This window comes from Guillardia theta, assembly GCF_000315625.1.
Source record: "Guillardia theta CCMP2712 unplaced genomic scaffold GUITHscaffold_77, whole genome shotgun sequence".
NCBI lineage: Eukaryota > Cryptophyceae > Pyrenomonadales > Geminigeraceae > Guillardia > Guillardia theta.
Window position 1 is genome coordinate 113,912 of NW_005434597.1, and position 26,082 is coordinate 139,993.

General features: G+C 54.7%; 8 protein-coding genes across 9 annotated transcripts; 4 read left to right on the forward strand and 4 right to left on the reverse strand.

Moving 5' to 3' along the window:
- Positions 1-548: 548 nt before the first annotated feature.
- On the forward strand, positions 549-1,935 carry GUITHDRAFT_154481 (hypothetical protein; the record flags this gene model as incomplete). The annotated part of the gene is made up of 8 exons (XM_005826133.1): positions 549-605; positions 649-721; positions 774-988; positions 1,033-1,232; positions 1,282-1,400; positions 1,448-1,515; positions 1,562-1,630; positions 1,679-1,935. 8 exons carry the CDS (start codon positions 552-554, stop codon positions 1,808-1,810), a joined length of 930 nt encoding a protein of 309 aa, XP_005826190.1. The 3' UTR covers positions 1,811-1,935.
- Positions 1,928-2,835, reverse strand: GUITHDRAFT_114642 (hypothetical protein; the record flags this gene model as incomplete). Its single annotated transcript, XM_005826134.1, has 7 exons — positions 1,928-1,976; positions 2,017-2,073; positions 2,121-2,174; positions 2,408-2,482; positions 2,630-2,665; positions 2,729-2,739; positions 2,785-2,835. 7 exons carry the CDS (start codon positions 2,833-2,835, stop codon positions 1,928-1,930), a joined length of 333 nt encoding a protein of 110 aa, XP_005826191.1.
- A 2,158-nt stretch (positions 2,836-4,993) lies between these two features.
- Positions 4,994-7,132, forward strand: GUITHDRAFT_143620 (hypothetical protein; the record flags this gene model as incomplete). Its single annotated transcript, XM_005826135.1, has 4 exons — positions 4,994-5,059; positions 5,378-6,085; positions 6,128-6,243; positions 6,292-7,132. 4 exons carry the CDS (start codon positions 4,994-4,996, stop codon positions 7,130-7,132), a joined length of 1,731 nt encoding a protein of 576 aa, XP_005826192.1.
- Positions 7,133-7,914: 782 nt separating this feature from the next.
- Positions 7,915-12,852, reverse strand: GUITHDRAFT_143621 (hypothetical protein; the record flags this gene model as incomplete). The annotated part of the gene is made up of 10 exons (XM_005826136.1): positions 7,915-7,968; positions 8,010-8,504; positions 8,717-9,133; positions 9,181-9,346; positions 9,538-9,706; positions 9,758-11,009; positions 11,109-11,849; positions 11,891-12,520; positions 12,564-12,671; positions 12,715-12,852. 10 exons carry the CDS (start codon positions 12,850-12,852, stop codon positions 7,915-7,917), a joined length of 4,170 nt encoding a protein of 1,389 aa, XP_005826193.1.
- A 716-nt stretch (positions 12,853-13,568) lies between these two features.
- GUITHDRAFT_76565 (hypothetical protein) lies at positions 13,569-14,603 on the forward strand (the record flags this gene model as incomplete). Its single annotated transcript, XM_005826137.1, has 1 exon — positions 13,569-14,603. The coding sequence occupies one exon, from the start codon at positions 13,569-13,571 to the stop codon at positions 14,601-14,603; it is 1,035 nt and encodes a 344-aa protein (XP_005826194.1).
- An 843-nt stretch (positions 14,604-15,446) lies between these two features.
- On the reverse strand, positions 15,447-17,221 carry GUITHDRAFT_76523 (the record flags this gene model as incomplete). Of its 2 annotated transcripts, none has more annotated exons than XM_005826218.1 (10): positions 15,447-15,617; positions 15,663-15,747; positions 15,794-16,032; positions 16,085-16,181; positions 16,253-16,309; positions 16,335-16,453; positions 16,508-16,622; positions 16,680-16,745; positions 16,794-16,917; positions 16,984-17,221. In XM_005826218.1, 10 exons carry the CDS (start codon positions 17,219-17,221, stop codon positions 15,447-15,449), a joined length of 1,311 nt encoding a protein of 436 aa, XP_005826275.1. The 2 variants fall into 2 exon arrangements, with proteins under 2 accessions (XP_005826275.1, XP_005826274.1); XM_005826217.1 differs by lacking the exon at positions 16,253-16,309 and having other exon boundaries at positions 15,447-15,526; positions 15,575-15,617; positions 16,984-17,173.
- Positions 17,222-18,360: 1,139 nt separating this feature from the next.
- GUITHDRAFT_114650 (hypothetical protein) lies at positions 18,361-22,762 on the forward strand (the record flags this gene model as incomplete). The annotated part of the gene is made up of 24 exons (XM_005826138.1): positions 18,361-18,470; positions 18,518-18,557; positions 18,610-18,678; positions 18,729-18,785; positions 18,841-18,984; positions 19,036-19,122; positions 19,307-19,394; positions 19,572-19,687; positions 19,734-19,820; positions 19,958-19,984; positions 20,034-20,100; positions 20,155-20,375; positions 20,420-20,486; positions 20,540-20,631; positions 20,677-20,769; positions 21,280-21,556; positions 21,611-21,687; positions 21,813-21,884; positions 21,931-21,983; positions 22,027-22,072; positions 22,176-22,240; positions 22,427-22,531; positions 22,573-22,649; positions 22,695-22,762. 24 exons carry the CDS (start codon positions 18,361-18,363, stop codon positions 22,760-22,762), a joined length of 2,205 nt encoding a protein of 734 aa, XP_005826195.1.
- Positions 22,763-23,164: 402 nt separating this feature from the next.
- GUITHDRAFT_114651 (hypothetical protein) lies at positions 23,165-24,230 on the reverse strand (the record flags this gene model as incomplete). Its single annotated transcript, XM_005826139.1, has 9 exons — positions 23,165-23,329; positions 23,386-23,419; positions 23,465-23,541; positions 23,632-23,677; positions 23,725-23,766; positions 23,813-23,889; positions 23,935-24,002; positions 24,049-24,130; positions 24,174-24,230. The coding sequence occupies 9 exons, from the start codon at positions 24,228-24,230 to the stop codon at positions 23,165-23,167; spliced, it is 648 nt and encodes a 215-aa protein (XP_005826196.1).
- Positions 24,231-26,082: the final 1,852 nt, after the last annotated feature.

Here is a 26,082-nt window from a genome sequence, read left to right on the forward strand (position 1 = left end):
GCACCGAGAGAAATCCGTGACCACCGGGTCGCGCTGCTGTCTGTTTCAGATTACTTTGTTCGCTGCATTGTGTTATTCGTGTGGTCGAATGTTATGTCCAATATCCTACTGAGTTAAGCACCCACACTACACGACACAGGACAGGAGAGGAGAGGAGAGGAGAGGAGAGAGAGAGAGAGAGGAGAGGAGAACAGAGGAGAACAGAGGATATGAAAGTACAATAGAGAGGAGGAAGAGTATTGGGAGTAAGTTGCGGGATGAGGTTGGTTTGGGTGGCTAGGCACATCTGGGGAAAATTATGACAAATGGCATACAAAATGGGACATTCAGATGCGGTAGGGATATCCCAGGATGTCAAGAGAGGACTTGATGAAGAAAGGATTCAAAGATCTTATCTGAGAAGTGGATTGTGGTTTTTACCAGCTTCCCTTCAGAGTTCAATATCCTCCCCTCCCCCTTCCTCATGAGCAAATTGACATGACACCATCCTGTATCCACGTGTCACTCGACATTCATTCTGTTCAATCCCATGTCTGACGCTTTTGCACAGCATGAACATGTCGTCTCCTGCATCACGATCCACTGCGACGCAGCAACACGAGCAGGTCTTGACTCCTCGTCCTGATCGTCCCATTCACCACACCACAGTCCCCCATCAGGGCGGCTGCGCAGCTCTCCCTGTGGAAGAACATCTTGTACTCTGCGGCAGGAGGCGTGGCAGGTCCTCTTGTGTGTTAGAGGGGGGATGGGGGTTGTTGAGCCGTGGGACGCAGGAGCGACCGCCGTGTACCCGCTGGATCTTGCTAAGACGCAGCTCCAGATGGATCACACGGGAAAGTTCAAGGGGCTCGGGGACTGCTTCATGACCATCTTCAAGGAGGGAGGAGTCGGTGGCCTCTACCGTGGTCTCCCTGCCAACGTGATCGGCATCATGCCGGAGAAGACGATCAAGTTGGCCGGCAACGACTTCTTCCGCAACCTGTTTAAGGTCTGCCGCTTCCGCTCTCCCCCAGCCGCTCACTGCGTGCACAGGTGGATGACCCTACTGTGTATCCCAAGGGAAACATCATGCTGGAGGGAGCTGCTGGAGGCCTCGCGGGAGCTTGTCAGATCGTCGTCACTACCCCCATGGAGATCACCAAGATCCGCATGCAGATGTACAAGCCCGCCCCGGGCGAGACGGTGAACCAGATGGCGATCCTCTCCAAGATGGTGCGCGAGATGGGAATCACGTGCGTTGCCTGCTGCGTCTCGTCCGCGTCTGACGCTCCAGCCCTGCAGTGGGATGTACAAGGGAACTTTCTCGACCTTCATGAGAGACTGCCCCTTCTCCATCGTCTACTTTTCCCTCTACGGCATCTTCAGAAGAAAGCTCGTTGATGACAAGGGCGCAATCAGCAGTACGCAATCAGCATTGGGGTTCTTCTCTCCTCACCTGCTCCTGCAGGCTCAGGAGCTCTTATCGCCAGTACCTGCGCTGGTGTCGTCGCTGCAAGCGGGTCGACTCCCCTGGATGTATGCTGTGCTCCAGCCTCCTCCTCCTGTGACTCGCCCTCTTCAGGTGATCAAGACTCGCCTTCAAGCTGCTCCTGCTCCCGGCGTCGAGCCGTACAAGGGCTGGCTCCCAACGGTGTGTGAGGAGAGGAGGGAGGAGGAGGAGGAGCTGATGGGTTCACAGGTGGCAAGGATCGCTCGGGAGGAGGGCGCGATGGCTCTTTTGAAGGGTGTTGGACCGCGTACCATCATCATCAGCCCTCTCTTCGGCATTGCGCTCATGGTCAAGGAGACGCTGGCTCGCATCTGGCCTTGAGCGCAGTGAGAGGAAAGGAGGACCGGGGAGGACGGAGATGGTGTGAGTTGGGGAGACGCGAGGCCGACACGTGTCTGCTAGCATTTACACTTGATATGTACATGAAGAGCACGTGGCTCATGCGACATGCGCGTCTGCTGTTCGAGGAGAGAGTGGTGCGAAGGGGCTGAGGAAAGTCAAAGGAAGTACCAAAACACGGACAGCACCTGCTGCTCTGCTCCGTCCCCTCCACCTCCTTGAGAGGCTGCAGCTCGACCGCGTCCCTGACAGGCGTCAGACGCCGATCAGCTCAAACTTTCCTTCCTCTCACCGGCCGAGGTCTCCCATGGACAAGCCGTCTGTCCTAACGATGCCGAGAGGAAGGCTGAAGGGAGCAAAAGATAAGAAAAGGTGGTGGGGGAGAAAATTCAGAGACAGAGACAGAGCGATGGCAGGCGAGCAAGAGGAGGTGAAGAGAAATCGGAGACACGAGAAGTAGAACTTACAGCCAGTATGCCGGATTGTCTCCCATGACAGACTGCGTGTTTCTATACCATCCCACGTCGTACTTGTGCGTTACCTTCACCTGTTGCCTGTCAGTGGAAACCTTGTGCCTACCACCGCAATGCCTTCTTCTTGCTGTTGCGATTCTTAGAGGCAATGGAGTCAAGTTCGTAGTTCTCTGTCGCCGTCCTGCTCTGCCCTCAGAAAAGAGCAGGGGCAGGGGCAGGGGCAGGGGCAAGTGCAGGGGCAAGTGCAGGGGCAGGGGCAGCAGTAAGCGGACGAGGACGAGGAAGAGGAAGAGGAGCTGGAGCTGGAGCTGGAGCAGCAGGTACTGACTGATTCTTCAGGATCAAAAATCCATTCCAGATGCACCTGCGGAGGAGGATCAAAAAACCACACAGAGATCAGCACAAGGAGAAGTGAGGGTCCACTCACAGTCCTCCTTGCTGCCCACAGGCGTCAGAAAAGCCTCACAGGGGAACGACAAGTACCATCATGGAGAGGACGAGGACAAGGATGAGCATTCCTAGGACGACTCCCATCCACGTGCCGAGCTGCTGGAGCATCAACTGGAGGAGGGTCAGGTGGGAGAGAGGGGAGGAGGAAGGCAGTGACGTGTTGCTCCAGCACGTGCGCAAGAAATATAAAAGTCATGATCTGTTGAACAGTCAGAAGGAGGGACGTGTGAGCAAGGGACCGCTGAGAGGTAGAGAGGAGAACTGGATCGCCAGGATCGTAGGAAGAGGACGATAAGGTAAGGAGGAGGAGGGGAACAAGGAGGAAGGAGGAGGAGACAGAGAGGAGGGGAGAGAAGAAGGGGGAAAGAGGTACCGAGTAGTACAACGAAGTGATAGTTCCGTAGAAGAGAAACCTGGCGGCCGAATCAAATTTCTTCAACTCCCTATCTCCTCTAACACCCGCACCCCTCCAATCCTCCACTCCCAGCGATCTCCCTCCTCTCACAGGAAGAAAACTTGTGATTCGCTGCCCCAACGCAATTTTGAACCCACGGGCCTGCGATAGGAGGTGAGATGGAGGAAGGGAGGGGAGAGGAGGACGGAGAATCGAGTCCCTCACAATGATGATCCATCCGGAGCACACACTTGCCGCATTGCCGACAGTGAGCAGACCTGCTCGTCCCTCAGAGATCCGAGAAGGAGCAGGGGAAGGGAAGAGGATGGGGATGAAGGGGAAGGGAAGAGGAAGGGGAGGAGCAGCCGTGAACCTGGGTGGACGTTGGATTTTGCATCTCTTGCAGAATTGACTCTGCGAGGATTTGACGCCCTAAGGGAAACAATCACGAGGAGGAGGAGGAGGAGGAGGAGGAGGAGGTTTTACCCCTTCCTCCTCAAGCTCGCTTGCGATCTCCTTCCTGTTACAGCATCACTCTCCCGCCTTCACCTCTCCACGTCCTCGCTCACGGAGGACTCCAATCTCTCGTCACCGTCCCAGGATCACTGAGCCACCTGCGGGTCTGACTGAGGGCGAGGGGGTCGAGGAGGAGAGATAGATCAACGTCTTGAGGTAGGAGGCGACCATGAGCGTGATCAGGACGCCGAACAGCATGGCGTGCAGCATCCCGGAGACGCTGCTGTAAGAATACTTGATCGGGATGATGGTGCCCTGCCGCTGCCGTCATGACCGAGGAGAAGGAAATGGGAAAGGAGTCAATGGGGGAAGGGAGGTAAAGGGGGAAAGATGTAGAATGGAAGGAGGAAGGGGGAAGGGGGAAAGGCGGGAAGATATGAAGGAAGGCAGCACAAGTTGGCAACGGAGAGGAGGGGCGGAGGGAAGGTCAAGGACAGGAAGAATGGTTTTACGTAGATGCAGATGGTACATGTGACGAGGATGGTGGTAAGAAAGACTTGCAGACAAACGCCAACTGCGAGCAAATCAGGAGGAGGATGGGAGGGAGCGGAGAGGACCGCAGAAGTCGCCGTCTTCCTCACTCATCCCAGCAGTCACAACCTGATGCTCAGGGGTCAGAAGAAGAGTTTGAGGTATAGATCCTGAGAGAGCCCCCTCTTGACGAGCAAGAGCAGCATACCCAGAGATGTTCGATTTCAACCCTCCTTCCGCATTACTGCCGTGACCAGAGCACAATCTCCCCCATTCCGATTCGAGTTATCCTCCCCTTCCTCTCACTCTCCTTATGTCAATCCTCCACTCCCTTCCTTGTCCCTCCTTTCCTTGACCTCTCCTTCTGCGTGTGTCTGTCTTTCTCCTCCCTTCCACTCGGAACCTCTCTCCGTCCATTGTCTCCAGGACACTCTTCTCCCCCCCTTTCCCTTCATCTCATCCTGCTCCTTTCCGTCATCATCATCATCATCATCATCATCATCATCATCATCATCATCCTCTTCTTCTTCTTCTTCTTCTTCTTCTTCTTATCCTTCTTCTTATCCTTCTTCTTATCCTTATCCTTATCCTTATCCTTCTTCTTCTTCTTCTTCTTCTTCTTATCCTTCTTATCCTTCTTCTTCTTCTTCTTCTTATCCTTCTTCTTCTTGTTATTCTTATTCTCCTTTTCTCCTCCTCCTTCACCACCACTTCCTCTCGCGCAGACGTAAGGAACCGTGCCATTCTGCCGAAAATGCGCCATAAGCATTCCTATCTTGATGTCACGGTGTGGCTCGTAATTCGATTTCCGCTCCACACTGCTCCACAAGTGATGAGGGGGGCTCGCAGACACGTCTGGTCATGCCGGACCGGGGGGAGCGGTCGCAAGAGATGGAGGAGGAGGAGGCGGACAAGATGACAGTTCAGGTTCTCCTGCTCTACCACCAGACACCTCTTCCTGCTCTACCACCAGACACCTCTTCCTGCTCTACCACCAGACACATCTTGTCTCTCCTGCCTTGCTCGGCTATAATTCGCCATGCCTCGAATTCACATCGCCTTCCCCGCTCCTTCCCCTTTCCTTGTGACCTTGCTATAGCCATCCCCTGCTTTCGTTTCCTGTGTTTTCCTTCCTTCGACTCTTACTGCCTCGTCTGTCTTTCCACCGAATAACGTCTTGTTACTTGTCCTGTGAAACAATTTATATCCTCTGCGTCACCATGTTGTGTTTGAAGTTACTTCTAGTTTTTCCTCGTGGGGGCTTCCAAGGACGATGGACATGTTACATACAAGATACAAGACGACGAGGAGAGCTTGCTGGCGGCTCAAGTTCAGCTCAACCGGAGGATCGACGAGCACGTGAAAGGCTACTTATGGCAGCAAGACGACTTCAGGCTGGAAGTCGCGAATGGCGACCCAGTCACACCCGGGCATCTCAAGGGGACAGTGAGGTATGGGGACAACGTGGAGGACGAGTGGCTGTGTATCTCCATCATCTTCCTCCTCACCCAGGGGGAGCGAAACTTGATCGCTAGGGTGTGGGACAGTGACGGGGAGATCCTCCTCATCGAGAGCGCTGAGAGCCTTCCCAAGTGGCTCGAGCCAGACACAGCCATCAACCGCGTCTTCGTGCATGCTGGTAAACTTCACATCCTCCCTCGTGACATCCTGCGCGGAGAGGCTCCTTCCTTGAGAGAAGCCCTCCAAGCGCTGCTCCCCTTCTCCTCCTCCTCGAACCCGCCGACACAGGCAGACGAGCCCGTGCAGGAGAGCTTGCGAGCAAGAATGCGCGGGTACCCTGAGCGAGCGATTAGAGAGTCCCCTCACCGCAGCTTTTGCTTCCTCCCGCTCTCCATCGCCAAGCTGCTGCAACGTCGACCTCAGCTTCTCTCCGCTGCTGTCCGCTGCTTCTATGCCCGAGGGCCCGAGGACGTAGACGCGGCCTCCCGGCTGGTGCGTTTGTTGCCTTCCCCGACGTGCGTGAGCGACTTGCAGGAGAAGTTTGGAGGAGGGCAGAGAGGCTACGTGCAAGTTCGCTTCACTCGCTGCCTGTACGCCCAGCTGGTCAAGCAGACGTTCTTTGCTCCCCGGGGCTTCCAGCTGCCTGACGAGTAAGACCTCCTCCTCCCCCCTTGCTCCTCGTCCTGAGCCTCCTGCAGGAAAGACCCGACGTTCCGCTGGCACGAGAACGGCATGAAGCTCACGGCAGCCTTCGAGATGCTCTACCGCCGCAACCCCCTGAGGGAAGAGGAGCCGGCCTGCTTCTCCTCCTCCCTCCCCCTCCCCCTTCAGCAGCCGCCAGCTGCAGGAAGCAGCACACAGGGAGCTGAGCTGCGAGGGCCGCGATGGGAGCGCTACATGCGGTCGCTGGAGCGGTTTGGATTCTTTGAGGGGGAACGAGAAGGGTCGAAGAAGCATCGAGAGCTCGTTGCTCAAGCCGCTGCCTTCTTCAGCTCGAGCCGTGCTGGGGGAGAAGGACAGGAGGGTGTTGCCGAGCTGATGGACTGTTTGATCAAGGAGGAAGAGGGGGAGGAAGGGAGAGAGCTGCTGACGTCAAACCCACGTGCCGAGGAGGAAGATGCTGAAGATTGGCTTGACATGGGGCCCGAGGACCTCGAGAAGTTACTCTCCTCCTCCGCTCACCGGGGACGAGCAACGGAGGAGGTCGTGGCTGATGATCTGGTGGAGACCATGCAGGGCTTCATGCAGAAGATCTCTTCCTACGAGGGGGCGGAGGACGCAAAGCGAGGAGAAAAGGCGAAAGGGGGGGAGAAGGCGGGAGGAAGAGAGGAGAAGAACAAGGATGAGGACGAGGACACCAACGGCGCAGGAGTTGGAGATTTGAACGTCGGAAAGTTTCTAAGCGCTCTCGGGCGGTCACTGGGAGTGGATGAATGGTTGGAAGACGAGGAGGAGGAGGAGGTCATCTTGTATCTTCCGTTTGCTTCTTCCTCATCGCAGCTTCTCACAGATGTCAGGGACGAGCGACGAAGACCTTGACTTCGACGAAGACGAGGAGGGCGGGGGAGAAGGAGACCCTGTCACGGGATCGGAGGTTCGGCAAGCAGAGGAGAGTTGGGAAGGAATGAAGGGGAGGGGAGGAGACGGAGGGAAGAGACGAGGTGGAGAGTGAGGTGGGGAAAGGAGTAAGAGGGAGGGGAGGGTAGGAGAGGGAGGGGAGGGAGGGAGAGGGAGGGGAGAGGAGGAAAGGGGAGGAGGAGAGGGTGATGGGAGTGCAGGGGCTGGAGGACTTGAGCATGTCGGACTTGATGCGGCTGATGGACCGGGAGCTCGCGTGGGTCTCGTTCACTCTCGTTGCCGTCCTGACCTGCTAACAGGGGGAGCGAGAATCTTGTGGGAGACTTCGAGCGGTTCGGAGGAGAGGAAGGGAAGGGAAGAAGTCAAGGTGGGAAGCAAGCCTCCAGTCGCAGCGGCCCTGCCATGAAGGAGGAGGAAGAGATAGTGGAGGAGGAGGAGGAGGAGGAGGAGGAGGAGCTGCCTTCGGTGAGTTCTTGTCTTCTTCAACGTTTTAGTGACATTCGGTCAAGGTGAATGTGGAACTGAACCTCGTCAAGAACATCCTGAGCTCGTACCTCCTCCTCCTCCTCCTGCCCCTCACTCACTCACTCTCGCAGGTTCAAAGCTCAAGCTGGAGCTGCTGGCCCTGCTTCCAACCTCTACGGCCTGCACGGTGTCCGCTTACCGGAGGATGCAGCAGCAGCCGAGGAGGAGGAGGAGGAGGAGGAAGAGGGGCAAGGGGCAGATGCGGGGGCAAGGGGAGGTCAGAGTAGGTTGCGAGCGTAGAAGGCGTTGGTCTTGGGATCAAAGTAGAGGCCCTGCTGAGGCATCAGACAGACAAGAAACTTTCGCATCCTACCAGGGAAGGGTCGTAGATGAGCTCCAGTGATCGCTCTCCAACTGCCAACCCTCCTCCTGCTCCTTCGACTCCTGCTCCTGCTCCTGCTCCTGCTCCTCCCTCGCCTCCTCCCTTTCCTGCCGCTGTACATCGATGATCATTCGACCTCGCAGCCGTCACTTCCTCTCGCGAGCTCCGGGAGAAAAATCCATGCTTGAGGGAGAGCGCGTTTCCTGCTGTCCCCTCCAGAGCAGGAGGAAGAGGAGGACGGGACTCGCATGTGAGGCTCTCGATCAGGCAGTGATCGTCGTCCTCGGGATTGTAGCCCCTCGGCGCGCCTGCTCCCTCCTCTTCCCTCTCCTCCACCTGAAGCCCCAGCAGCAGCTGCCGGCTGCCCTGCTGTGACTTGGCGGGACTTCCAGTCTTCACACTAGAGCAGCTGCCCCGGCTCAGCCCCAGCTGGATGCTCAGACTCGTCCTGTACCTCCGCGCATGCTGCTTGTGCGGAGACGTGGCCTGGAGGTTGTTAGCAGAGGGAGCACAAGGTGTAGGGGGGGGGAGGAGAGGAGAGGAGAGGAGAGGAGAGGAGAGGAGAGGAGAGGAGAGGAGAGGAGAGGAGAGGAGAGGAAGGAGAAGAAAGGAAGGAGAGGGTACAGGAGACGCAGGTGAGAGAAAGGAAGGGGGGAAGAGGAAGGAGAGAGAACGAAGGGGAGGACAGGGGGAAGTACCTGGTTTGGTGGCTTCAAAGCATGTATCAGACGTAGAGCTCCTTCTTCCTTACTATCCTCCTTGCTATCCTCCTCCTCCTCCTCCTCCTCCTCCTCTTGTCTCTTTTCTTCCTCCCGCTTTTGATGATTGATCGATGACGATCTTTTCTCCTCCTCCTTCTCCTCCTCCTTCTCCTCGTCCGTCTCCACGCAGGCGCCTCCCTCATCTCGCTTGCTACTCGTCTCCTCCTGTTGGTGGTGCAGCACTGCTTCAATGAAGGCACTCTCCGCCACCTTCAGCTCCTGCAGCGACTTTCGAAGATCGAGCATGCATCGAGCTCTTCCCAGCGAAGCCTCCAAGCTGTTCCTCTCCTCACTCCGAGCCGCTGCTGGGATTTCAGCTGGGGAGTCAGCTAGGGGGCTAGACGTCTTCGCATCCTGTAAGTCTCATCGTCACTGGAGGCATCGAGAGCTGTCGCCCTCACCAGCTGGATTATCTCCTCCACCGCCTGCCGCATCTTCCGCAGCTTCGCGTCCGCTGGCAGCCGCCAACTGTCAGTGTCCTCATGCCAGCCGACAGCAGTGAGGAGGAAGCGACTGCGAGGGCAGGATGCGATGCGGGTCTTGAAGGCCTTGTTCTGCTTGGGGATGCTGATGGCGAAATTCAGAGCCAGCAAGCGAGATCGACGCGGGGGAGAGGAGGAGGAGGAGGAGGAGGAGGAGGAGGAAGGAGAGAAGAGGGACGGAGGGAGGGAGGGAGGGAGGAGACAGAGACAGAGGAGGAAGGAGGCTAACCGTCGGTATTTGACTCGCGAGGATTGGAAAGGACGTTGTCAAAGTACTTGCGCATGAGTCGAAGACAAGCCATGACAAGCGAGTGAGAGTTGCTGAGGAAGAGGCCCCGCACGAGTTCTCCTATCTCCTCCTCCTCTTGCTCCTCCATCTCCTCCTTGACTCGCGCTTTCTCCTCCTCTCCTGTCCTCTCCTCTTCACTTCCCTCCTCTTCTCTGCCTGCGGCACGTACAGTCTCCCGCTCCTCCTCTTGAATTTCCACGACAGCACCTGAAGTCTCCTTCTCATCCTCTGCTTCTTTCATGTCGGAAAGATCGAACTGCTTCGCTCTAGGGACCGCTGCTGCGCTAGCGTCTCCTCTCCCCTCCTCCTCCTCCAGCTCTCGCAGACCTCTGCTGGAAGAGAGGTAGCTCTGCAACAGACCCATTCGCCCCCCGTGAAATTCCCTCCCGTCCTTGAATCCGTTACAAGTGGAAACCTGGCCCTTCTTCGCCGCCGCCTCCCCCACAGCCTCGCCTTGGAAGCTATTCTCCTTCTCCCTCCTGTCCTCGGAGCTATCTCTCCCCATACTCCGAGGTTTGATATCCTCCTCCTCCTTCTCTTGTGATCGGACCGGCGTCATCATCAGCTGCATCTCATCGCTGACCTCGAGCGACTGCTCTAGCATCTTCAGTCGCCCCCGTCGCTTCCTCTCTGACATGGAGGAGCTTCTGCTGCTGGAGGAGGAGGCAGAGTCAGGAGAGGAGGAGACAGTGGGCAAGCTCGTGGATTCTGCTGTGCTATAGCTGGACGCAGCAGGAAACAGAGCAGGAGACTCGGGGAGCTGGAGTGACCCGCTGGACTCGAGGGTGACGGACAACATCCCTAACCTTCCGCGAAACTTTCCATGCGAGCCAGCAGCCGTCTTCATCTCCTCCTCCCCATGAAAGCTTTCCTGCAGAGGTGACGTCGGAGAGAGAACAGATGCTTGTGCTAGTGCTAGTGCTGGTGCTGGTGCTGGTGCTGGTGCTGGAGCTGGAGCTGGAGCTGGAGCTGGTGCTGGTGCTGGTGCTGGTGCTGGTGCTGGTGCTGGTGCTGGTGCTGGTGCTGGTGCTGGTGCTGGTGCTGGTGCTGGTGCTGGTGCTGGTGCTGGTGCTGGTGCTGGTGCTGGTGCTGGTGCTGGTGCTGGTGCTGGTGCTGGTGCTGGTGCTGGTGCTGGTGCTGGTGCTGGTGCTGGTGCTTGAGCTTGAGCTCTGTCCTTTCCATCCATCTGGGCACTTGCTCGGAGGAGTTGCTCCTGCTCTCTTGCGCGTGCTCGAAGCTCAAGGACTTTCTTTCTCAGCTCGTCGATGCTCGCGATCTCTTGCTCGAGCTTCTCCTGCTCGTCAGCCTCGATCGAAGTCCCTGGCGTAGCTTGCTCGCTCCTCTCGTCAAGGAAGATCGAACCGATCGGCAGCAGCGTGCTCGAGCTCGGAAGCGCCTCGCCCATGGACATACGAAGGTGGGAGGATGATGCCAGAGGTTGAGACTGGGAGTGAGGAACCTGCTGATGTTGATGAGGTCAGAGAGAAGGAAGAAGGCAAGAGGCAAGTGTAGAGGTAGAGGAGGGAAGAGGAGAAGAGAAACGAAGTGAGATTTATACCTGGGAGGAGAGATCGGACATGACGAGGAAACGACTGTCTGAATCCTCTGCCAGGCAGAAATCAGGCGACAAGAAACAACTCTGAGCCTTCAACGACTGCTCCATCCAGTTCGTCGACTCTACTCCTCCATCGAGCTCTGGATGCTCATCGACCTCCACTGATCCCCCGGGAAGAGAAGTCGACAGAGGAGGAGGAGGCGACGGCATGGGAACAGCAACTTCATCTCCCTCTCCGACACCTTCTTCCTCTGCCATTCCTCCGTCTTCGCCCTCCTCCTTGACATTGATCTCGGGTAGCTGCACATCTACCATCCTCTTCCTCGCGAGATAATGTTCAAGAGCCAGGTCCTCGTCATCTTCTTCACCCTCGTCTACTGCGTCATGCTCCTGCTCCTGCTCCTGCTCCTGCTCCAGTTCAAGCTCCTGTCCCTCGTCCTCGTTGTCGTCGTCTCTTCCTCCTTCCCTTTCCCCTCCCTGTTCCCCCTCATCGTAATTCTCTTCAAGGCGCGTGTCTCGGTCTTGCTTCTGCGTGTACATCGACTCAAAGCTTCCTGGTTCTTTCACAGGCGTCAACCTCTCGTCCTCCATATTCCCGATGATAAACACTGCATCCTCATTCCCCAGTTTCGCTGCCTTGCGCCACATCACCAGCGCACGCTGCTCGTCCCTCTTCGTCCCGATCCCCTCGTGCAGACACACACCCACGTTGAACATCGCGTCCGCATCTCCCAGCTCCGCCGCCTGCTCCTCGTCACACCTCTCCTCCTCCTGACAGGCCTTACCTTGGAGTACCACCAGCACGCCAGCATCGGGTTCGCTTCCACACCTCTTCCTTCCTCGTAGCACACCCCGAGGTTGAACATCGCGTCCACGTCCTCCTCCTGCGCCCGCACCAGCAGCTCCTTGACGCTCCAGCTCGAAGACGCTGGTGCTGGTACTTTGGACGAGGAGGGCAGAGCAGTCTTTTGAGTCACGTCTTTGCTAGAGCTCTCCCCTCCCTTCACAATCTCAAGCTTTCTTTCCGGGTCACTTCTCTCAGGTAAGGAGCTTTCCTTCTCTATCCTCACCCTTTCACTTCTCTCAGCTAAGGAGCTTTCCTTCTCTATCCTCACCCTTTCACTTCTCTCATCGTCCTCTGTCCTCACTCTTTCGCTTGCTGAATTCTCTGGAAGCTCTTCAACTGGTCCTTTCTCATTCAGGATTCCTGTGTGGTGACTGCCGGTAGACACAACACGAGCATCCACCTGCTGCTCAGCCCAGGAGTCTCTATCTCCTCTTCTCCTCTGCGCCTGGTTCATATGCGCATCATTCTCGATCCTCTCGTGTTGCGCTTCTATGCTCCTTCCCCTCTGATCCTTGCTCTCCGACAATGTCGTGGGCATCGGCGTAAACGTTCGGCTGTTTTTGAGAACCTAAGCTAGCAAGTCACTGAGTGGCAGAAGCTCAACGGCTCACCGATCGCCGCGAGCTGGCAGCATCGCTCTCCGCACTCGAGGAGGGAGAGACTGTTGAGGGAGGGTCGTTGACGTCGAAGAAAGCCGGCCCGCTGACGAGGAACGAAACCTGCAGGTTGTGAGGGACAGCAAAGTTCGTCCTGCACAAGTACCTTCCTTCCTGGCTCAGGAGAAGATACGAGAAGCTCTTGGCCTCCTCCCACTGCCCAAGGAGGCGCTATCGTCTTTGGTCGTTTCCAGATATCACCAGCATATGGTTGAGAATGATTGGCTGCCCCTTTGGTCGCCATGACATTTGTGGACCCACGTTGTGATGCCTGAGCATTGTCTGGTCTCTCTCCCTCTTGATGCAGAGCCCATGGAGGAGCGCTGCTTCCATTGTTTTCATGCCCCTGAGCACTTTCGCGCCTACTACCAGCAGGTCTGATGAGGTTTGCTTCAGCTTTCTCTCTTGGTGCTTGCGCTACTCTCCCTGCTGGATGCGATGGCGTCCTCGCCTCATCTTTCTCGCCATCATCTCTCTCCTGTCGTCTTGTCGCAAATCGTCTCCCTTTTCCTCCTTCGCCTTCATCGTAGTCTGTAGCCCATGGCGGCTTCAGCATTCCCGTACCCACATCTCCGCTCGTGCCCACTACGCCCGGCCCGGAGCCCCTGCCGGAGCCCGGCCGACTGAGTTCGCCTGATTGACTGAGGCGAGCCTGAGATGGCACGCCATGCACATAAGCGAGATTGCTGACAGCTAGTCCCCGTCCTCCCTCCTCCTCTTCCTCCTCTCCTCCTACTTCTATCCTCCTCTCCTCCTCCTCTCCTATCATCAACATCCTGTACTTGCCGCGCTCCTACATATCCTGCGCTTGTTCCTCTGCCCTCCTTCATTATGCTCCTTTACTTGGCATTATTGCTGTGCAACACCATGCCGACTGCACAGGCTTTTCTGCTTCAAGCGCGTCCTATTCTGATACCTGTGGGCTTCAAAGTCAGCTGCTCATTTTCCGGTGGCATCAGAATGTCTGCGAGTAGCAACAGACCGCTGAGCAAGGCGATCGACCCTTCAAAGCTCCTAAATGGCTTGTACACGGACGATGATGTCCTCATCTCCGACCTAACATCGCGGTCACGTGCCAACTGGGCGAAGGATCTTCTTTCAGTCGCGAGCTCTCGAGTTCTCGCGCGTATATCGCAGAGGATGACCATCACAACAGCTTGGGCAGCATACGTCACAGCTCTCATCACCTGGGGAGATTACCTCGCTCCTCCTTCCTGGGGGAGTTTCACCCAATTCACCGTTCCTGGCTGGCCCCATGAGCTTGTGGGGGCCTTTCTCTCCATCCTCCTTGTCTTCAGGACTGATCAGGCGTATGACCGCTTCTGGGAGGGCAGGAAGCAATGGTCTTCACTGAACAGTCAATGTCGGAGCATTTCGAGACTAGTGCTGTCGAACCTGCCTATTGGAATGGCCCAGGAGTTCTTGTCGCTGGTTGCTCTGTTTCCTGTTGCCTTGAAGCAACATCTTCGAGGTGATAGGAACGAGAGAGAGCTGGCGGCTGTCTTCCACCTGTTCCAACCCAAGAATGTGAAAACCCTGGAGATTGTGTTGGAGTCAAAGAACATGCCCATGACTGTTGTATGGTGTATGTCTCAGCTATCAGCACCACTAAGAAAGAACAGAGCCTCGCGGATCTTCAACTACGAGGTGTTGTGGGAGGAGATGGAAGAGAAGCTGTCGGAGCTTGCGGACATTGTCAGCCAATGCGAGAAGATAAAGTGTACGCCACTGCCTCTCAGTTACTCCCGGCACACCAGTCGCTTCTTCTCTTTGTTCTTGTTCTCGTTGCCGCTGGCCCTAGTGAAGGAAACGTCTCCGCTTCTAGTGCCAACTATCGTCCTCACCACGAGTTGGGTCTTGTTCGCCACAGAAGAGATTGGCCACATCATCGAAGAGCCTTTCGGCACCATCGACAGCAAGTCGGCTGGTCGTCGTACCCAAAGGCAATCTAGCATCATGGTAGATCTCGAGATGTGGCGACTCGTGCTGAATTGATCTTGATGTCCAGGATGTCAAGGTCTACTTCGATAAGGTTGACCTCGACGGTGACGGGTTCATTACTGTGCGGGATATCACGGAGATGCTCCCAGACATTGTCGGGATGAGCGTTTCGAGCTCGCAGGTGAGTTCATCACTCTCATGGCAGGGACATAACGGTCTTCAGGCTGAGCAAGTGCTGTCACGCCTGGACCTAAATGGAGACAGCAGAGTTGATTTCGAAGAATTCCGCCTTATCTGGGCCTTCATGAATGGCAGTCCTAGACTGGACCGGGTGAAAGAAAAATAGCCCTGCGTGCACGAAGAGCTGATCACTTCTCAGCTCGAGACTCTGCCGTTGAGTAAGTATTGCGATGCGATCCTCCGGGAACTCTTCTATCTGTGGAGAACACAACAATGTTCGGTGCTGCAAGAGACCCTAAGCGATGCTCGTCTCGATGAGGACGCGATCAAGCTTCTTGGTTTGGGTATGTTACCAGTATGAAGACAAAGCTGTTGAGCCATTCGTAGATCCCAATGCAAGTTCTTCAAAACCTGGTGGGTGGGATAGAGCAGCAGTTTGTGCGTGGGCAAAAAATCTGGGCCTGGAGGAGGCTGCAAGATTGTTGGAAGCCAATGACGTGGATGGCAAGGTGAGGATTACAAAGGACATGAGGCGTCGGTTGTCAGTGATACTCCTGCAGATACTTGTATCCTTGAACGAAGAAGACTTGATCGAGATGGGCCTTGATTGTCCCAAAATCCGTTCTCGACTTCTGAATTCGATTCCTGAAGGACTAAGACAGAAACAAGATTCATAGATGGGGGGATACAAAAGTGCAATATTATGTACAGTAAATTTTACACCCAGTCTCCTTCTCGCAGCTTCCTTGGGAGATATTCTTGAGTGAGGTATTGGAATCCCTTGCTTGTGAATGCCTCTGCGCAGACCAAGTAAATCCCTCCGAAGCACAACAAGAAGATCATACGAATTTCTGCTTTTTCCTTTCTCGAAAGCAGAGTTTCCAGCTCCTAAAAAATGTTTCAGTACAAATAATTGAGGCACTCACATTGCACCTTAACCCAAGCTGATCGTTTCTGAATGTAAGGCTTCTCTTTTAGACTTTCAGCAAAGCTCACGTCGTGGGTGGTCAGTTCCAATCTATTCTTGAAATGTAACCACAAGAAATCCATCATCAATGATTTACCTGCATTCTCGTGGAACATTGTACTTGTCCAAATCCGAGGGACGGACTCCCAGCCACTTGATATCAGGCGTAGCGAGATTTGCGCTGTCGTGAGACATTGCCTCCGAACCTTGCATGTAAACCGAAAGAATCTTCAACCCATGGGCATCACTATCAAACAATCCGAGAATTGGGATCTTGAGAGCATCCTTGACTCTCCTCAAAAACATTCTTGTAGCCAAATCTGCTTCGCCTTTGCCCTGCATGAAGCTGGTAAGATTCGGGAGATGACTGCACTCGTGCCGCAATGACCGTAATTATCACGCAAGGATAAGTATTGTAGAATCTGTCTTCTGCCAAACGTTGAAAAGCTGCATCTTTCTCAACTAGAAGGATGAATTCTGCTGGCCTGAAAACAAAAGATCACTAACTGTCAATCAAAACGACACAAATGTGATGAAGACAATCATGTTCATTTACCGGTCATAGTCTGACTTGATGTTTGAGACCCTGTCGAGACGAGCATGGTTTACACTTCTGAGGGTAGAAAGAAGCAAATCACCGATCCAAAAATGAAGGGATGTTCTTTCCACTCCTTCCCATCTTTGTACAATCAATGAAGTCGTCATCATCATTGAACTGCAATCTTCCAACCACAAGTCCTTTTTCAGATGCCGTGACCTTGTAAAGAATAATCCAAAATGAGAACAGCTGCATAGATATGGCAGAAATAACCTGCAGACTGTGACGAGTACATCCGAACATCAGTGAAAGTTCCTCCAGCACTGCATCACTGTTCTGCTGCTTCTCGAACAGCTTTACATCCGCATAGAACAGATCACGTTTTGTGCTGTGAATTGCAAGTGAGAGGAGCTTCGCGGTAGCGCCAGGTGGTGAGGCAATGCACCTGTGAATGTTCTTCTTCGCCAATTCATGCACCAACTGCATGAGGCGGGTCATCATCGTCGTTCGCCTGAAGGCACATCATCCAAGGACCGTCTCGCAGCTCTCTCTCGCGTACTTGACTTGAGAGGAATCAGCAAACTGTCGCTTCATGGCCTTGTACTCAAGATAATTCCTATCAAGCTCGGGCACGAACTGGACATTGGTAGCACTGCCTCGCTGAGCAAAGGTAAACGCCAGACCTGCACATCAATCTGAGGACGAAGGAGAGGCAGAAACAAACATTCAATCATGACAGAGGTCTATACCTCGGCCATCGAGAATGGAAGCGACAGCCTGGCATGCGACAAGTTCAATGTTCTTCCTGACTTCTTCCGGGCTCTGATCGGACACTTCGAAGAGGTTCGTATATCCCAGCTCCGAGACCGAGGAGGCTGCTTGTGAGGACTGTTGGAGGTGGCGGGCAAGAGTTCTGACTTCCTTGAGCGTCTCCTCCATGTCCTCTTGCGACATGTCCGCCGCTTCCGCTCGCCGCTTCTTGGACATGACCAGGCCGAAAAACGCGGGAAATCCCACCCGTCCAATTAACGTTAAAACAAATAACATTAAATAGTTGAATTATTGATAATATTTCAAAAGTAATGTTAAATGCCCCTAACGGTGCTGCCCTCTCCACCCCGCAAACACCAATTTATACCACCGGTAGTAGAGGGAAAACCCACCCTACCCTCGAATCATCTCTATCAGCAGTATCGAATTGAAGGTGGGGGTACTCAAACAGGTGGTGGGTACGGGTAAAGTTTGGGGTAGTGTGCCAAGGGGGTAATTCGAAACAGGGGTGCAAATCGAAGTGTGGTGGTAGGTTGACGGGGAAAACAGGGGGTAGGGACGACAGGTAACAAAAGGACTACGGGGGTACTGGGCTTTGGGAGTTGGGGAGGGGGTAGGGGGTGGAGATGGACGGGTTCGATATACCAGTGGGGTACAGTCTTGACTGAAGAATGGCAGGAGACGACGCGAGGGCGAATGCGGAGGCGGGGGAGAAGGAGGAGGAGGAGGAGAAGGAGGAGGAGATGTGGGAGGAGATCATAGAGATTACAAGATGAAGTTGGATCACGAGATAGAATCAGAATGAGATAATGAGCAGAGCGAACAGAGAGAGGAAACTCTGCGTTGGAGGATTGAGAAACAATGAACAAGATGGCTTTCTGTGATATTCAGGACGCGACGGATGTGGCATGATAGCCAAGATGATTATGAGTGGATGTTCGGATGATTTGTAAGATGGAGTTACGTAGAGCATGGTTTGAACAAGGAGTGCAGCTGGATTAGGATGTTTTATTCAGCTCCTGAAGATTGTTTTACGACAATGAGACACCGAGGGCACGAGCAATAATTGTAAGAGGAGGATACCAAGTACACGTTAGTTTGTCCTTGAAAACAAAGGAAGAGGATGTCGCTTGCTAGACAGAAACACAAATTCAGGCAGTGCCCAATGACTGCTCCTCGCCTCCAACGTGCTTCACAACGGGCTTATTTGATAGTAGAACTGATGACTTGGTATCGTTCTAGGATGAGGATTATTCGATCCGTCTCCTAGTTCGTGTCTACGATGAGTAGACTAGGAGGTGCTTGACACTGCACCTTGATCCGTGAGGGTGGCGAGCTCTATAGTACAAATCAGCATGGCTCCGGAGTTGAATTGGAGCAATGAAGAGTGGCGGAGGTTGCAGACCTCTCTCTTTGCGGTGAGTTTGATCACCATGGTGTCTGTCTGCGGCTGGAAGCACTTTCTGTGAGGTGTGAGAGCTTTTGTACATCGCAGGTAACAGGCTCGACCAGAATCCGCCTGTCGGAGTTGACGCAGGAGCAATGGGAGCAGGTCTTCTGAGCTTGCTGGTTCCTTCCAGACTCAAGCAGAAACACCCTGACAGGTAGTACGTGACACTCGGAGGTCCCGAGAGGACATCGATGCTGCTCTAGACGCGATGCTGAAGCGACAGGTCAAGAAGCCGCTGACCCTTTCACATGCTGCTTGCTTACACGGTTGCAGGACCTCCCTGGTGGAAGAGTACCTGTCCAGACCACCGAGAGGCTCTTCAGAGAATCGGTTTCTTGTTCCTGCGTCTGTGCAATCAGCCGCTGACCTTGGGGCTCGTTGCAAGATTCCTTTCCTCCGAGATCTGTTCTCACAGCCAAAGGAGGAAGGGCCTTCGGTGCCCACCCCGCGGCTCGAGAAGATCCTTCTTGCGATAGAAAGTTTCAACTTTGCCACGTTGCCCTACGATGACCTGTTCTTGGTCTGGGATGTGAGCCCTCCTGCCGTCTCTTGATCCTGCTGAGCTCGTTGATCCCTGCAGAGGATCGGCAGGAGTCAAGGTCTCATCCGAGGGCACGAGTGCGTGCGCTGCGTTTACTCTGTGCTGGGTCAGATCACCCACACTCAGGTAAGGCTCCATTTGCCTGCCTCTCTCCTCGCTGCTGTGCTCATCCCTTTGCTCGCGTCCTCCCTGTCACCTGCGTGAGCTCAGCTTGTCCTGCCTGTTCCTTCCGTTGTTGCCTCTCAGGCTGAGGCTAAAGCCTCTCCCCCTCCTCTCCCTGACGAATGTGTCTGCGATGACATGCGAGCAGGTGCAACGCATGGACGCATCCGCCCAGAAACAGCACAGGGCATCAGTGACGGAGCACAAGATTCTCAATCCGCCTGCCCGCCGCCATGGTTCAGACCGAAATCAAAGTCACTGCAACCAAGGAGGGAGGGAAGAGGCAGGAGGAGGAGGAGGAGGTACATCACACGAAGGCTCCAGGAGGAAATCAGTGGAAGAGAATGTAAATCGTTCGTGGCAACTGCGTCGAATCAGAGGAGAGGGTGCTGCAGAATTTCCTCCTGCTGCAGCAAAGCGAAGTGAAGGAGGAGGAGGAAACGTAGTGTGGACAACGGACAAGCTGAAGGGAGACAACAGCAGTGCTTCACTGAAGCTTGCGCGCCCGTCGTCGGCCAACGCTTCCCAGGTATGCTGTGCATGTGGGAAAGGAAGCATCTTACAATCAGATGCAGGCGTCGAGTAGGAATTCTCGTCCGGCGTCAGGTGGAAGCCTGCCGGAGAATGGCAGCAAGGCGACAGAAGGGATACAAAAGTCCAAGGTGACACGCATGCGCTGGGGAGGACCCGGGGGGGGAGGGGGGGGGAGGGGGGGGGGGGGAAAGGAAAGAAGTCCCGAGGGTCGAAGGAGGAGGAGTGGAGGAGTGGAGGTGTAAAAGTTGTTGACGTTGAGGAGCAGGTGGAGGATCAGCGTAGCAGTCAGAATGTGACGATCTCATGGACTTTTACAAGCCGCTTGACACTGAGATGCTCAGGTGAAGAGGCAGGTGGGAGGTGGGGGGGGGAAGACCAAGGGGTCACCGGATCCGAGCGAGGCAGCTGGTAAAGATGATTTCCCAGCTGCTACAGAGATTGAGAGAGTGCGTGAAATTGAAGGGTCGGGGAAGGTCGGGGATGATGAGCTGACGACGAGGAACGAGGGGCACGCGAGCGACGGAGGGAGTGAGGATGAGGCACCTTCATTCTCCTCCAGCTCGTTCTCCGCTGCTGCAGCTGCTGATGGGCAGGGCAACGACGGTCTCCTGCTCGGGTCCAACGCGCTGTTGGGTGGAGGGAGTGTGGCGTGGTCGAGGAGGAGGCTCCGCGAAGTCTCTTCGGTGGGACAAGAGGGAGGATGCAGAACAGCTAAACTCTCCTGCAGGAACGAAGGATGCCAGAGCAGAAGCCGATGCTTCCTGTAGCGAGCGGAAAGGGAGGGAAAGTCTCAGGTGCAGCTAGTGAAGTCAAAAGAGGAAGAGGAAAGTTATCGACACGGTGGCAGGCCTTGCTGGAGACCCTGAGATCATCTTTAACCTCGGTGGCCCCATCCTCTTCACCGCCCCTCACAGCCTAAACATCGTCCGAGGAGGAAAGGTGCGCGTGTCCGTGGCGCAAGAGTGAGGGTTGATGAGAGGGCAGGACGGAGAGCGGAAGAGAATTCACAAGAGAGAGAAGTTCTCCTCTGAGATCGTTTTGAAGCTTGCCGCCTTCCTCGAACCTTACCTGGGAAAGGTACTGAGAGCCCCTCCTTCTCCTCCTCCTCTTCCTCCTCCTCCTCACCCTCCTCCTCCTCCTCCTCCTCCTTGCTTCTTCACCTCCTCTCATCTCAGCGCTATGTCCTCGCGTCTGAGGGTTGGGGCCTCCAGCCGGCCTCCTACATCATCTGGAATCGCATGGTGGCGAGGAAAGGAGACCCTCGGCATCTTGACCCCAACTATCTCACTCAGGTCTGTCTTTGCCTCCCCCTCCTCTCCTTCCCCCTCAAACGTTTTCGCCTCATTCCCCGACCTCCTGCATGCTATCTTCCCATCCCCTTGGGTCTTCATCGTATCCACTTGCATTCGTAGTTTGCCTCCTTCGCCGCCTCCTTCCCTCAAGCGACCTCACTCTTCTCCAACTCGACTCCTCCGATATTTCTTCCCCTCATTCCCTTGCGACTCTCCGCTGACTTGCCTGCTCCTCTGCCTTCCTGCTCTCTCTCTGCTGTTTCTCTTCCTAACTCTGGATGGATCGCTTCCGCAGGCTCAGTCGCCCTTCTCCCCGTGGCATCACGCCCTCCATCTCTTCAAGGATCACTGGCGCTCGAGCAGGGAGAAGCTCAACCGAGAGGAGCAGCAGCTCCCGCAGGACAGCAGCGAGAGTCAGAGAGTTGGAGAGGACAGGAGAGAAATCGCGGGGAGTCGCGCAGTGGGAGAGGAGAAGAAGGAGTCAGCAGGCTCACTCGCGCCACCTGCGCCCATCTTTCACGTGGATATTCACGGCAAGATGGATCGCAAGGACAACCTCGACTTGGATATCGGTCTGTCGTCGCTGCACAAGAGGACGGGGGAATGAAGTCATGACGTTTCCCCAGGCATGGGCCCGATGGAGAATTGCTGGGCTGCAAAGGGAGACTCCGAGAAGCATGCAGAGTTCGTCGCACTCAAAGAGGTGGGGAGAAGAGAAGACGAGTAGAGGGAGGATGAGGAGAGGGAGAGCGGAGGACGAGGATGAGGACGAGGATGAGGACGCAGACGAGGAGTTAAGAGTAGGGGACGTTTGACCATGTTGTGCAGCATCTCGCTTCGGGGATGCGAGAAGCGTTCAAGGGGGTGAAGGGGAAGCATTTTCTGGTGCATGGAAAGATGGTTAAGTTGGAGCAAGGACACAGATAGGAGTTGACGCGATCTTCAGATGCCCATGACTGTGGAGGAGGATCCGTACCTGAACGCCTACTGGGGGGGAAGGTAAGAACGAGTTGGAAACGAAACTTTTCTCAACTTCCAATAGCACATTCGAGACGATCTCACATCAATCTGTCAACCTGAGAATCCCGGTAAAAATCAGCTTTATAGCTGAGATATTGCTGATTTTGACTCGTTGTATGTTGTATCGTCTCCACCCTCACTCCCTTGATCGTTTTTCACGTTCTTCTGCAGGCAATCCAACTTGAAATCCCGCTAACAATGCGACGAGAGCTTGTTCGCAATGACGATCTCTTCGGGTTGATCTCTCTTCTCTTTCCTTCTTCTTGTCTCCTCTTTGCATCCTCCTCCGCAGCCTCAACCTCATCAACATCAAAGATTGTTTCTTGTCCTGCTCTCCTTCTTGCTCACTTTCTGATCTTTGCAACTGGGTTGACACATGCATCACTTTCTTGTTCCTTGTCGCCCCTCCTGATCCTTGGCAGGCGTTTTGCCCTCGCCATCTTCCACTCCTACAAGTACATGGTCAGCTCCTTCAAGAGCTGGGAGGAGGACGCAAGTTCCTCGCCGCCTGTCTGCGGCTGCGCGCGGTAAGCGATGAAGAGCACGAAGAGACCTGACGGGGGTGCAGACATCTGACAGGGGAGAGGACGGCTGAGATCCGCTCGCAGCTCATGCAAGACAGCGAACCTGCCTGCAAGACGCTGGGTGAGGTGACAAGAGGAAGGACATGCGAGGTGACGAAGAATGCAGAGGAGGTGGAGCTTGCCTTGCGAGAGCTGAATCACCTGGAGCGGACCATTGTCGAGAAACAAATCTAGCGAGAATGATGGGATGGGGCGAACGGGGAGAGACGATATGTATATGCATGGATCAGCAATGTTTGTATAGAAAGAAATGTAACTTGCAGTAGGGAACTCGCAGCTTGTCCTCCCTTCACGTAGACCCCCGGTCGGGAACATCATGACCTTGTTCTCCCTTGACCTCCTCCACCAAAGTGACTTGTGGTTCCGAAGGAGCAGGTGGAACTCCTTGCGGTGAAGACTTCTCCTCACCTCCATGCTCCTCAAGTTCCATCTTCCCTTCCTCTTGTTTCTGCTCCGTCTCCTTCCCTTCATTCACTTGCTTCCGCTGGGCAGCAGCTGGAGAGAGCGTCGTGCTTTGCTTGTCCGTGGGCATCAACCTCGAGGAAGAGGTCACAGCCTGCCGCTCATGGCGCATCATCACCTCTGACTCATGCGCTCGAGTCTGTCAAGCACAGAGTTCATCTTGTGGACGAACATCTGGATACAAAAGCTGAGTTCAAGCACGTCTTTCCTTCTCTTCTCAACCTTCCTTGCCTGCCTGTGCGGCTCTTCGCCCTCGATCTCGTCGACCTTCAGCAGGAGCTGAGACGTGTCAGTGAGAAGCAGGTGGGGACATGGGTGAGGCGATTGCAGGCAACCTTTTGTGCAGCGTCATGCATGAAAGTTGTCAAGCTGAAGATCGTTAGGCCCAGGCGCATCAGGGTCATGATTAGATACCTCAACAGTTTCTTGGGAAGTTCGGCATCGACATCGAGGCGTTTCACGAGGAGCAGAGCTTCCAGGGCGTTGGCTTGCTGTACAGATCAAGTAAATCATGTGTATGACATGACATCACAACAGGTGAAGATGTGCGCTCGTCTGAGATGTCCAGTGAGATACTGTACCTCCTCCATCACTATACACTTGCTTCCGATCCGGTCGACAAGATGTCTGAAGACATTGGTGTGAGAGTCTATGGCCTGGAAGCATCGGCTTACTTGGTCAGCGAGATGGGCTCGACTTCTTGACCCCATGGAAGCCTGCGGTTGCAGTCATCTCTTCCGAGTGCAAACTCGCCAGGCCTACTGCTCCAGCGTCATTTCAACTCCATCCTGCAGGAAGAGCTTGGAGAGGTCCGCGTTGGGCTCCATAGGAGTAGAGTTCTGTAGTGCGGTTCAGCTCGCCTTCCTCTCCCACCTTTCTGGTACGTTGAGCAGAATTTTCTGCCTGGCCGGGAGAACTCCCGTAACAAGGAAAACACTTAGCTGGAAAGAAGCTGGGGACGACTGTCAGCACAAGCTCAATAGCAGAAAGATGATCACCCATGGTGGCCCCGAGATCAAGAAAGACCCGGTGCTTTGACTTCTCATACCACAACACCGTGTAGACTACAGCCTGTCTGCACTGTTCACCAAGTCAGCTCCCCCTCAATAGTTGTTTCAATCACTTGTTTGGAAGGCTTGCCCTCCATGAGCTCTTTGGCTTGCTGAAAGAAAGCTTTCATGGCGAAGATCTGTTTTCATGGTTACAGGTTGAAACAGACTGACCGATTTCTAGATTGTCCTATCGTTCAAATTCTGTTCTGCTTCCACTTCTCCCACTCCCGCTTCTGCTCTTTCACCGTCCTAGCTGCTTCTCAATATGTCAGCGTCCGCTCCCTCTTTCCTTCCTCCTCCATCCCCCAACTTCAAGCCATTGCGGCAAACACCACACATGAGCAAAGCAGGATGACTGAGCCGCGGCACCGGGCACTACCCCGGACGGGGGCCCGCCGGCTATCGGACCGTACTACGCCGGCGGGGGGGCTTGACGGAACCGTGACGGTTCCGTCACCGGGCCGCCGGGGCCCGGGCCGGCCGGGCGGAGAGTCGGACCCGGCAGGAGTCACGCTGAGTCAGTGGCCACCAGGCGGCCTTGTAGTGGAACGGCGTCCCCGGTCCATGACCGTACTACGGCGGGCCAGCAATGGCACTCACTGAGCCGCCCGGCGCCCGGCGCTCCCGGTCCCCGGCCCGGAGGCGGCGGCTCTGGCCGCTGCCGCAGGCTGCCGCGTGCGGTGGCAGCGGCTCTAACTTAGTAACTTGACACGGTGCCCGAATTTCGAACGGACCGTCCGGCGCTATGCAGCCAGCCGTTGATGAATAGCCTGAGATCGAGCCCGGCATCGATCTCAGCGGCGGCAGTGACGGTGAGCCTACTAGGCTACTCAAGGCTGGCCCTAGTGCCGGCCAGGGCCCGCCGGGGCGTCCGGCAATGCTGTCGGAGACGGTCCCGGGCCGTCACGGTGAGTCCGCCTCGTCGTGTAAGCTATAGCAGTCGAACTGGTAGTAACTAAAGTTGCACCTGGTACCTCACAGATCCGAGGAGTCTCGGCGGTACTAAATTTGTGCAGTACAAGAGCAGATGTTGAGTACTATGTGTACTTCAAGTAAACAAGTGAGTAATTAAATAGTACCACTATTTTAGTACCAGCCAGTTTCCTGGGGTTAAGCCGAACGACCGTAAGTGCGAAAGGTTACGGCAGGAGGAGAGGGGTGGGGTAGGGGTGGGATGGGGTAGAGGATGAATGAAGACCTAGGAAGACTATGAAAGGTTATTATGAAAAGCAGACTCGCCTCAGAACCTTTCCTATCCCTTCACTACCCCACCCTCATAGTTCCTCTCAATGCTCCTTACCCGCTCATGCGGGAGTTCAGATAGCAGTCGCCATACATGCTTGATTTTCATCTGACAACCTCCACTATGCTCCTTCTCTACATTCTCGCATCTTTACTTCTCTTTCACGCTCAACCTGCCTTTCAGAACAGTGTACAGCATGTAAATCCAAGATGTACAGTAGGTTCTTTCGACTCTACTACATTTGCAAGAGAATTACTTCACACATGCGGAGTTCGACGAAATTCCAAATGTAGACAACTTTCAATTGATGCAGACAACATCAATAATGCAGCAGACAGCACTCCTCACACAACGTTTCGTTACGTTTTTAACGGCACAGTGCCGCATCTTGGTGTAGATCTTGGTAGACCTAAATGGATTCAGAGTATACAAGTCCGGCATATTTCAAAACAAATATCGTCAGGAATTTTGCAAGTTTTTGTTGGAGACGATCCAACTTCATTTCACATCAATCCTATCTGTACTTATAGTAACAGCAACGGAGATGTTTTCAGTAGAACGCGATTCAATGTTTCAACTACGTATACGATTCCTTGTAACTTGAAAGGGAGATACATATGGCTAGTAATCGCAGACAGCGACCTACGCACGCATGTTGAAATCGCTGAATTAAGAGTTTTTGGGGGTTGTTCAAAGTGTCCTTCCGGGTATACGACCAACCACAGTGGGGCTGCCAA